General features: G+C 29.8%; 1 protein-coding gene and 1 long non-coding RNA gene across 2 annotated transcripts; both read left to right on the top strand.

Moving 5' to 3' along the window:
• The first annotated feature begins 671 nt into the window (after positions 1-671).
• On the top strand, positions 672-2,276 carry vih (ubiquitin conjugating enzyme vih). The gene is made up of 3 exons (XM_040713438.2): positions 672-1,216; positions 1,291-1,538; positions 1,609-2,276. Exons 2-3 carry the CDS (start codon positions 1,307-1,309, stop codon positions 1,914-1,916), a joined length of 540 nt encoding a protein of 179 aa, XP_040569372.1. The 5' UTR covers positions 672-1,216; positions 1,291-1,306; the 3' UTR covers positions 1,917-2,276.
• A 3,305-nt stretch (positions 2,277-5,581) lies between these two features.
• LOC139905381 (uncharacterized) lies at positions 5,582-7,966 on the top strand. Its single transcript, XR_011780066.1, has 3 exons — positions 5,582-5,737; positions 6,170-6,330; positions 7,093-7,966. It is a non-coding gene; the product is annotated as an uncharacterized lncRNA (long non-coding RNA).
• Positions 7,967-12,592: the final 4,626 nt, after the last annotated feature.

Below are 12,592 nucleotides of genomic sequence, written 5' to 3'. Positions count from 1 at the left end.
TCATTAATTATTGTTGTTACTATTAGTATTATTTAAAAATCCATTCATTCCACAACTTGGGTTTGTTATATCTATATCGGTTCTAAGAAGTGTGATAAATCTCACTTCTATGTTATTATTATTCTTTAATCTATTGTCTTACAAAGTAATTATTACTAGGCTATAAGTAAGAGTCACTCATTAATATTTTTAGTTATGGATATAACCTCACGGACAACCCTTATTAATTGTATTGTCTCTCCCCTCTAAGGGTGAAAGCGTAATATATTTTGGATTATATAGTTTCAATATGGATTGTAACTGGGTGCACTTGTATCAGGCTTTATTCAACAAAAATATAAAAAAAGTCTCAGATGGAGTTCTCCTTCCATTATGTACGAATATAGATAATTATTTTTATATGCTGTGCTGCGCAAGTTTTTAATAGTCGAACTGACTGCCTAAATCGGTACTCGTCGAAGTCAAATGTGAATTTAGTATAATTAATTCACGAACAAATTACTATAACCAGTCCCAAAAGTGTTCAAATTACATTTATTAAGGTGAGAATTTGTGTTTAGTCCTATACATCGAAACTTATTCAAATCATCCATGAGGTGTTTATATTATAAGATAGTAATAATAAAATATCAACATATTTTTTTTATACTCAATTAGCTAAATTTTGAGCTATATTACATATTGGAGAGAACCTTTTTAGTGAAAAGTAATTTCACCCTTATCCAACCATCACTTCCTCCTCCAAAACTTGGAATATTAGAATTAGTATTGATTAAATAATATGTGGAAACACTGATTCTCAACTGGTTGATTGTGACTGTTGAGACGGCCAGAATTTCTATCATTGTGATCTATGAAGCAATGACTAGAATAGTGTACTAAGGATAGAGAGTGGGTATTGAGGGATCATGGATATGAATGGAGGAATTTTGTTGCATGGGAATGCTACAATTGTAGTAATTGTGTGAGTGAGGAGGAGAGAGTGTTGACTGTTGGCTATCCCATCCCCAGTTGGTACCACTTGTTTCACTTACGACTGGCATCTCTGCCTTTGAAATCAGAATCAAGAAGAGGAAAAAAGAAAAGAAGAAGCTTCAATTTATCCGTTGAAGCCGTCTTCAAACCTTGAGGTTGGTTCTTTTCTTTCTCCTACAAAGTTCTTCGGGATTAAAATCCAATACAGAGGAGTTCCATTCATAGTATTTTGGAGTTTTTGGTAAGGAGTTTTAGTTTGCTCTGACTGTGCACTCTAGGAATATTTTTCGAAATTGTCTTTGTTCCTTCCTTCAGAATTGAATTTGTAAGAATGGCTCAAAATGTGAACCCTACGGCTTCATCATCCATAGGATCATCAAGTACAAAAGACTCCATGAGTTCAGGTGTTGTGGGATCCAATTCTCAAGTCTCAAAGCGGCTACAGCAGGAGCTGTTGTCATTGATGATGTCCAATGACAAAGGAATTTCAGCCTTCCCTGATGGTGATATGCTTCTGAGTTGGGTTGGAACTGTGGAAGGACCTCTGGAAACGGTTTACGAAGGTATCATTCTCAATTTACATTCTTTTTAATCGCTCCTTTTAACTGTTCGCGCTCTCTCGCACACACCTAGGCTTAAAGTACAAATTACGCTTGGACTTCCCTCCAGGATATCCCTACAACGCTCCCAAAGTCAGGTTTACTTCCTCTTGTTTCCATCCAAATGTGGACCAATACGGAAACATTTGCTTAGACATTTTGAAGGAAAAATGGAGTGCACTCTATGAAGTTAGAACCATCCTCTTATCAATTCAGTCCCTACTTGGAGAACCAAATAATAGTAGTCCTCTTAATATTCACGCTGCTGGACTTTGGCCTAATCAAGCTGCATATAAAAAGGTCCTCTTAGAAAAATATGATCAAGACTCGAAAAAATCCTAAATTAATATATTGGATGTCTTTCATAAAGTTTTTAAAGTAATTCTCACTTTGAATGAATACATTTAGAGTATTGCGTTGTATATTTTTATGATTTTTTTTGTATTTGTAACACTTGAAAATCTATTGCTTGCAATATTTTTCTTATAATTAGATTTTTTGAGTTATGTTTTTCTTTTCTTTTTGCATTTACGTGTTGATGAAAACAAATTCTCTTTTGTAGATGACATCATATGACTTGATCAAAATGGATCCGTCATTAAGCCTTTTAGCTCTAAAGACAACTTGTAAAAATAAGTAATTTTATAGACAATAATTAAGATGGTATCTTATATAAATTCATTAAAGTAAAGACTAAACATACATGTTATGCGTTATAATTTTATTGATCATGGGATAAAGTTTTCTCGGTTTCTACTTGTTAAATTAAGTTGCTCCGTCGCAATTTCCTCACTTACACGACATTTTGTCATCGGTGGGTCATAAAATTGACTCCTTTAAGAGTTCTCCTGTCGAGTGGTATAATATCATTAAAATCTGAGAACATTTAAGTTAATACTTTTGTTGAGTGGGGGATTGGTGCAAAATATGGCATGGGGATATTTTAAATATGTGAAACACAGAACATTGTATTTTTTTTATGATATATTTAATTTCCAACTGTAAGATTCTAAAATGGTTGATGTGTAGCGATTCATCTATTTATATTTCGAATCTTAGTAGCTATTTCTTTGATCATGTCCGTCTTTAATAGATATCTACCTAATTAAAGGTGATAAAAAAATAGTGTGAAGCATTTTATAATCTTAGTAGAATTGATAGGATGTTCAAACGGAAATGAATACAATTTTCCCTGTTTTTTTTTTACTAGAAAAATTAACCGTTGTTTTCCCCCTCTTTTTTTTTTTTGAGGTTAATACCATATAAAATAACTTCTGTTTATTCTATATTTATTGTATATAATATTATGTGAATTATAATTGAAGGTATACAATAACTTCTATGAATGATTCCTTCGGAAAAAAAATATTTGTAGATATTTAAAGTGGATAAATGATAATATAAAATGTGCGTACGTCAAAAAGAATACAAAATGACAAGCTCAACTGGATATATTTGATTCATATACTGCAACCTTTACTCATTTATTTTTATTTTTTATAAACATTCTTTTTAATTTAAACCAAATATAGACTATGGTATATTGAAATATACGTTATTTATATATATGCCAAAACATTATTTTTATTTCAAAACGTCATCTCTTCATATGTTGATATACAGCAATAACATTTGTGCAAAGGCTAGTTTTCGTACTCATGGTATACAGTAGAACGGTTAAGACGTACGCTTAATACGGATATTTGTTTATAATGGAAATTTATGCTAGTCTCGAAGTAGCTATTAAATAGTTGAGTATATAATTAATGTACTTAAACTAACTTCTAGAGTGGACTGAGTTTGTGGGTCTCTTAAAATCCGGCTTACGTGGGCTACAGTAATATATTAACCCTGAAGGTCAATTTAGCTCTGACGTCAAATTCAAAGCTAAGTGATAGATATTGTAGGGACTTTTTTAGTTCTAAGTTGTACATAAACATTATATTATTATACCAAGAAATATTCTTGCATGAAATACACACTCTTCTTTTTCCTTTTTTTAAAAACCTAATAAGGGTTAGTAGAATGAAAGAGTATATTGAATTAAAACAATCAAATTAAAAGAACTTTTTATAAATTATTATTATGATTCTATAAACTTAGAAAAATATCTTAATTCCTTTGGAAATTCATTACAACCTGGGCCCCAAAGAGGGAGTTTAGGGGTGGGAGTATTTGATTGTTACGAATTATTTGATTCCGAAAATTTGAAAAAAAGTCAATACAATCTCATACCCGAAGAAAAATCCTAGCGATGGCCCTGATTACAAGATAGTTTTTATTAAATTATCTATTTCACTTTATCTTATCCTTAAAATATAAAAATAAGACCAGGTTTGAAAGTACCATGTGTGCCCAAATGATCTTCAGTATCATTATAGTAATTTAAATTATCATAAAAAATCAAATTTTGATCTTTTTTTTTTTTGTAACTTTTAACTTTTATAGAAGCAAAACATTATTTTCAACGTTTTCACTTTAAAGGTCGAATAGGATCAAAATTACAATTTTATTTAAAAGGAGCTTGTATTGGGGGGCATTGTAACTGTGCCTCCCATGTATAGAGTATTCCATGATTTAAGTATATAATATTCCGGGATGTTCTTTAAATACTGCAAGAAATCATAATCATGTCATGGAAATAAATCATATTAAAGTACCTAACTGCATAAGACATTTTCTATTATGTATTTTTTTTTTTTCAAATGGCCTTCCAATTTTTTTATAAACACAATTCGTAAATAATCAAAAATTTCCTACTGACATTCCATTTTTCCAAATCCATGATCTCTAACACTTTTTAAATAAATACCTTATGCTTTATTATCAGGGGATATCTACTTATATAATATAAATTATAATATTATAGTTGTACTAAGACAGAGGTCGGTGACCTCTGGCCCGCGAGTGAATTTTGGCCGGCCCACTATCTTATTATGGACAATCATCTAAATATAGGCATACTAATCTAAAATCACAGTTGAGAGCCTTCAAAAATTTCCTTATTTGCACCTGGCGAGTGCAAATAAGAAAAGTCAAATGTAGATTTAGTGGTAGGATTCCATTTATCTTAAACTTTGGGAATCACAGCTCCAAAAAGGAAACTATTCTCATTTCCCAAGTCTAAAAAATCAGATGAGTGCTATAATAACTGACATTCTAGTGAGCTCTATTAATGAGATAATTATTATTGAGAAAAGAGTTTTCCTCTCGTTTTGCTGACTTCCAGAAATACAAAAATATATTTCAATTATTTGGTACTCCTTACGAAACATATGTGGAGCAATTGTCCGAAGAATATCAGTTGGAATTAATTGCTTGGCACTGTAATGAATCATTGAAATCAAAATTTCATTTCGAATCCACTTGTGACTTCTACAAAATATATATTAGCAACTGGAAAATATAAAAATATTATTAATAACGCAAAACTGATGATGTCGTTGTTTGGAAGCACATATGCTTGTCAACAACTTTTTTCTTAAAATGTAGTACACTAAAAATAATTTGAGAACAAGATTGCGTGACAATCACCTGGATGATGTTTTGCTTCTGTCATCGACAAATATTTCACTTGATATAGGAAAAATATCACGAATAAGCAGAAACAAGTGTCTCATTAAATAATTAGCATTTTTCCTAATTTCCTTTTTTTAGTAAAAAATTGATTTTTCTTTTAAATTTTGTTTATATTTAATTTTTTTATTATAATTCCTTTAGTAAAAAAAAGTAAGGGTATTGTTTAAATAAAATTATATTGAATCCTTGTTTTCTCTTAACACCCAGAAAATCAATTATATATTTATTGACATTGTTTTGCACCATCACTCCTATTTTCCAAAAGTTTGCCGACCCCTCTACTAGGATGTACCCGTATTGTAGATTTTATTTCGAATTATTTTATTAATACCTACTAAGACAAACTCACTAATCCTCTACATAATTCCATTTTTTAATTCGTATTTTATATATGTACGTTCTCTTTTTTCCGGTTTTTTTAATTTTTAATTTTTTTGGTGCATTCTTGAATCTACAACCCATACATTAAATAAAACTTTGAGATACGGGGAATCGATCTTGTTTTATGAAATAATTATGGAAAAAACAAACTTGCCCTCCTGAGCCCAGGAATCTGTTCTGATCAGAATTAAACATGGCCTTAGGTAAGTAACTCAGAATTCTGAACAACTTTTATGTCTATAGTCTGTATTTGTCTCCGTATCGGTCTTGTTTTATAAAAAAATAAATACTTTTGACCTTTACAGGTTCACAAAATTTAATTTAAAAAAAAAACAACACACAAACATCCATAACTCATTTTGTACAAATTAACTCAAGCCAAAAAAGGGAATTTATCTTTGAGTGCAGAATCCAAAACTGATCTCAGTTTTTCTTTTGGTCATTTAAATTCTGAAATATCTGGAATTATGGTAATAAGGCACTATTGTCGTTCAGTGTCATTTTTTTACCCTTAAAACTATCCCCAAATTAAAAATAGGATTAATAAAACTAATTTAGAAGTGTTTCTTAATTATTTAAAAGTGATTTTATTGATTCTGTATCTTGTTTGAAACTCTATATATTTCCAATTTTAGGATGAAAAGGGGTAAAAAACGACATTCTTCTTTAGCCCCTTATAACTTATTCATAATAAATAGTGATAAGGAATAAGTGACAAAACATCCAAACATCAACATCCTATAGACGGATGACTCTTGATGAATCTCCTCCATTCCAACGGAAGTTTGGACGTGGGGTTCGTAAAAATTTTTATATACATTTTAACTAAAATATTTGTGAGTAATACTGGTCCTCATCCTAGTTGAAACCGAGGTTTCTTCTGGGCAGGGACGTATCTTTTATCAAACAATGTATTCAACCACCTTTCCTCTTCCTTATTGCTTCTTTTTTGGAAAAAGAAGCAATTAATTTTGCTCCAACGATTTGGTCTAGTCATTTAAAAAAAAAAAAAAATCTGGAATGACCTTTTTTGTATAGAAAGACATTGAAAATCCTGTTGCCTTGTCCAACATCCTATATATTTGAAGCGGGGTTTTCTGCAGTAACAACCACCAAAACAAGGCAAAAGAGTAGACTGGGCATAATCAACACCCTTCAGGCCTCTTTGTCTGCCATTACCCCAGATGGGACTATCTCTTTGAAAAGAAAGAAGCTCAGGACTCTTATTGATTTAGCGTTACTCACGGTTTTTGATGTAAAAATAGCGTGATATTCTTGGTGCACTGTGTTAATAAAGTTATTATTTCCTGATATTATTATAAAAAATTTTATTTAGTTCCTTAATTAAATTAAACCAATCGAGTAAATTCATTACAAGACTGTTTCAATTTAATTAGCTTTTTCATTTTGAGTGGAACATATACATAGTTAGGGCTGTAAATCCTAAGAATCTTTTTAACGAGCAAGTTTTGTTATTTCTTAAGTTGTTTCTCGCACTCTGTGTGCACGCCCCTGATAGCAAGATAATACTTTTTAACTATTATTTAAAATATTACAGAATCGGAATCAGCTTCAAAATTGGGAATTTTTACTAGAATTGCATCAAAATCGGCTTTTGGAATCGTCCCATCACTACTTATAAGTCTAACAAGGATTGAAAACGGAGTAATTCCTGTCTATGCACTTGCTTGATACAAAGTGGCACTAGTGCTTATTTCATTCATCTGCAAGCTACTAGCAGCTAATTTAATGAAACATCTTGACAACTAAGCTGCTCTCTTCCTAAAGATTCTTCAAATTGTCATGGTTATCATATTAATTTCCGTGTTTTTTTGTGTATACCAAAAGTGCTTATGATTTACTTACCTATAGTTCTGAAATAAAAGTGGGAGTTGAATTAAAACTAATAAAAAGATGGAAAAAAGCAAAAAAGAAAGGGGAAATAGAGTGCCCGTTATTTTTTTATTATTCCATATAATACTAGAAATTAGAAACCTAGGTATTAGCTTTCTAGTATTATATGATTAGTGTAAGTAGAAACTGTCTATGAACTATGATTGATTCAACCCGTCTCTATATGTTTTCATCTATAATAATTCCCAAGATGTATTAAATTATAAACAATTGACGATATATAAAATTACTTCCATACTTTACAACAATTTAGTCTAAGTTTGTTAATAGTTGGATGAATGTAAATACTGCCTTTGCATAAATTGTATTTATTATATACTTCATTTTAATAAAGAGAGTATCTTCAATTGTATGCACAGTGTACAGTTTTGTAAATTTATTGATAACTAGCAGGAGTACCCAGTATTACACGGGGTTTTTAGGCGTCGATGAATTTTGCTTTAATGATACACATATTTGCTTCTCTTTTCTTTTCTAGACAAACATGGTTTTATTAATGTTAAAGTATATAAAAGCATTTTTTTGCATAATGCTACTTGAAGAAGATTTATATTCTAACTTCTATCATTATATATTCAATAATTTAATGGCCTTTAATAATATGAATAGACTTATAAAAAATATGACTTGTCGCTGCGTGAAAATAAGATAAACCGAAAATGAACGTTTTATTAAATACGCTGCAAGTAACCATGAGAGGAAGGAAATAAACTCCTATCCCACTCTGTATCTAGCAAGGACATAGGCAGGAATTTCTACTCCGATGTCGATCTTCAATTCTTCAATCCTGAATCCAACAAGGACTTACACATAAAACTCCCGATCAAACCTTCCATGCTACTCTCCGTCTATCATGAGGACACGTACTAGTGATTACTTCATATATAGAATATGTTTTCTCTTCAAGATTAAAATAATCATGATAAGAGCTTTAGAAAGTTCAAATACTTTTAGATTAACTACTAGAAAAAATATCGCACTCGTCTGAAATCATATTATCTACCACTTTAAATATGAAGGTATCATATCTATTTTATACTATTGTAAGCAGTGCTATAATTGCAAGTACCTATATGTAAAGTTGGGAATTTGCGGATTTATTTGATGTAAATGAGTGCTAAAACACACTGATATATACTAAACATTTATTTTCAATCAATGGCAGCAGTGAATGAAGTACATTTGAATTAATACTTTAGAGTCATATCCTTTAAAAAAGCGAGTCATTTTTTTACGTATCCCTCGCAATGGTTCCTTTCCACGACAAATCCTCCAACAAATATTCGAAGTTCTCAATATTGAAGGACTGGGATTCTGTTTACGAGAGAACAGATCCAAATTAGAATTTCTTGCTCTATCATAACCCAAATATTCACGCAGTCCCCTCGTGCCACCATATGATAAACTCTCTGAAAAAGATTACGGATCTCTTATTAGTTACTACATAAAATTTTCATTCTTGTATTTAAATGTTATGAAAAAATGTTGTTCAAAATTATTTTCTATAAAAAAGAGTTACATTGTAAGAATATTTCATATTATCTGAGATGAGAACAAGAAATTAATCCCAAATATAATTTATTAATTATATTTTCTTTGGAGCAAGGAGATAAACACAAATTCACCTTTGTACGAGGGTTGTCTGAAAATTTTCTGTCCTCAATGTGAATATGGCAGTACTCGAAAATAAAGGCTAGTCCTATCTATTTAGCATTTCTCGACAGTTACTCACCAAAGTTTCAGCCATTTTAGACTCACAGTTTTTATGTAAAACTCGTTTGAGTGAGTTGCTGCATTTGGGTAAAAACGTACATTTTGGTAAAAAAGACGTAAAATTGGACAAAAAGACGCACAATCGGGTAAAAAGGAAATCATCTTTGTGAACAATTATTTTGTAGTGAAAAACACCGAGTAGACGGCCACAGAGATGGGAGCCTCACTGGAAGAAGTGTATAGAGTTATAAGTAAACTGTGTTGAAAAATAAGATAAAAAATGTCTTTTATCTTTGTTAGGTAGTTAAATTTTCAGAACACCCTTGTATCTGGCAAGGGCATATAGCCAGAAATTACTCTGATGCTCATCTTCTATTTTACTCTATTATAATTTCCCAACCAATCTTTAGGATGGGTCTCCACTCTTCAATAGCACACGCACTATTGTACTTTATACTTAGATGTTTCCTTCTCAAGTAATAAATTATAATGATAATAGTTTTGGGAAAATAAAAATCCACCATCTTTATTACCAACTAGAAACAAATATTTCATGTGTTAAGGTCATATTTTATACAATGCTAATAATAAACCTATAATTATTGATACTGCTTAATGTAATGAGAAGCACTTCAACTTTAAATGTGAAGAAAATACGTACTATCCAATGTGCCATAAATGTAAAAATTCAGCTTTAGAGAGAGTTATTTAAGAGAAAAATCTTAAGATAGTCATTACTTAGTAGGACTAGTATATATTCCATATTTTATTTAAATTTTATGTGGACAAAATACCAAAAAATCCAACTGGACTGGATTAAAAGAAAAAAATAATTTTACCTTATTTATTACATTTTTATTGAGATATTTGAAATCCTTTGTTAAATATTTTATGTCTTAGAAAATTATATAATATTTTTTGCATTAATACCCATAGGCCATAACGCTCAATAAAATTATTAAATGAAATATGTTTTTTGATTTAGTCCACTCTAAGATACTTTTTTTTTAGAAAATACAATGAAAGCCGTACGAAATCTTCAGATATTATGAAATAGTGAAAATTATATAAATATAAATTGAGTAATATTATTTAATTGTGATTTAGTATGGTAATTAAGACATATTTATCTATTTAATTTCATAAACCAACAATAATTTAATAATGTTGTATCAATACCCAAAAACTTGTTAATCTAAGACATTTAATACGTGAAAATGCCATAATCAGTGCAAGGGAGTGAGAAAAGTAAAGAAGTAAGGGAATATAATATGTAATAATATTCTAATTATAGTTTAAAAAAATCATTAGTTTATTTAAAAAAAAAAACTGCATTGGGGTTTCAAAATAACATTTGAAATTTATTTATTTTTAAATCTAAATAATGGGCGATTTAATTTACACATGTCCTCTCCTGTGCCACTCTACCACTAGCCATAGTTATTTATTTAAATATAGATATGCATACATTTTTAAAAAAGAGTGTGATGTTACAAAATGAACATAGGTTTATTTATTTTCCAGAGCGCTTATCGATATTCTTTCATTCTTGAGGAGATAACATATACGTATAAAGTGCGTGAGCTTGTGAATGACAGAGAGCAGCACTGAGGATTGGTTATGAGTTATTAAGGGTAATTGTTGGACTGAGAGTAGAATTTAGGATCAACATCGTAGTAATTTCTACTCATATCCTTGATAGATATGGAGTGGGATTTGTGTCTATTTCCTTCCTCTCACGGTCGCTTGCAGCTGATCTAATAAAACCTCATGAAAGCTAAGCTGCTCTCCTCACAAATCTTCTTCATTTATACTAGTAAAAATCGGACTTTTGCAGATTTTATTGGCCAAAGTAAAAATAGCTAAACTATAATTAATTAATATTTATCATCATAAAATTTTCCGAACTGTATATTTCTGATCTCTAAAGTATAAAAAACTTTGTTCATAGAGTGATCCTCTCTCCTTAAAAAAATAATTGATGAAAGTTTTATGTTTATAAATATAAATTTGTGTTATACATATATAAATACGTATTTGAATTTTAAACTTAGTAAGACAAATTTACCTTTCGAATTTAAGGCCTGTACCTTTGAAGCATTATAGATGAGGATGATGATAGTGTAGCATGTCATAAGGGATAAGAGAGTCGATGTAACTTGTGACTTATTCATGGTATTTCTTGGGAAATGAAAAGGATTTCTGAGAATCGTTTTCCCTCTGCATAGAAAGTCTGACTCACTCAGAGAGCTAATTTTAAATCCACTTTCTTTGTGTGTAGAAATATATCACCCCGAAATGATTCAACACTTTTATATTAACCTCAATCATAAGTTAATATATATTATGAGAAAGTAGAAACTTCATGGAAAATTGAACTCTTAATTGCTTCATATACGAACACTATATGCCAAGTTATCATTATAATGATTGATTTTCTATGGGCTGTATATAAGAATACTAATAATAATTAATGACAAATGATTAGACATGTTTTTCCATATTATCTGGTACATTGGACAAAATAGACTCATAGACCATATACATAGTTTAATAACATTTATATAATACGTGTTATATTCGTAACTATAATTATATAAATGACATTATTACTTTGTAAAGAAGGAATTCTCAATGAGTTCATATAAGGTGCGTCAACATAAAATTAATCTGGAACAAAAATGAAGAAAAAGAGAAAATCCCAAATATTTTTTTTAACTTTATAAATAGGTACAGTACAATATTTTATAATTAGACATATTTGAATAAATTATAGGCTTATTATTCAAATTTGTAATATGATTTAAGATATCCAAGAGTCTTACCTATGGTTTAGTACATATATTTGATCTAAAAGAATACAAATATAATCCCAACCAATCTATATGAAAATAATTCTTGCTTGATTTTGTGTTGATGGGTCATATATTAAAGGACAGGAGCAACAATCCCTTTTTTTCTAACATTAAAAAGCTACAGGTAGAAAAAAAAATTACATTATAATAATATAAAGCAGATTATTTAAAAAAAAAAAAAAAAATCAATAGTTTTAATAAACATTTGAGATAAAAACTGATTTTGAGGGGTAAAATTTTTTTTTAGAGGATCAATATTTTGTCATAATGATGCTTTTTCCCTAGCTTATATCGTTTGAATGATGGATTATTTTTCTATCAGTTTACATGATTGTATCAAAATTTTAAACTCACTCATTGAGGATCAATTTGAAATATTTTAACGGGCTGTAAAAAGGCAAGTATATTTGTTAGTCAGGACGGGGGTATAAAGAGGTATGTCAGAGTGATACGGATCAGTAATCTAGCGTGTAAATTTCGCTTAATCTACTATAATGCATTGAAATTTAATAATTTAACATTATGAAAAGTCTAGTTGTTTATTCATCAAAAAATATTATTTTGTCCTTTTTAAAA

The sequence above is a fragment of the Lepeophtheirus salmonis genome, chromosome 5, assembly GCF_016086655.4.
Source record: "Lepeophtheirus salmonis chromosome 5, UVic_Lsal_1.4, whole genome shotgun sequence".
In the NCBI taxonomy this organism is placed as follows: Eukaryota; Metazoa; Arthropoda; class Copepoda; order Siphonostomatoida; family Caligidae; genus Lepeophtheirus; species Lepeophtheirus salmonis.
This window is presented reverse-complemented; position numbering and strand designations above follow the sequence as displayed.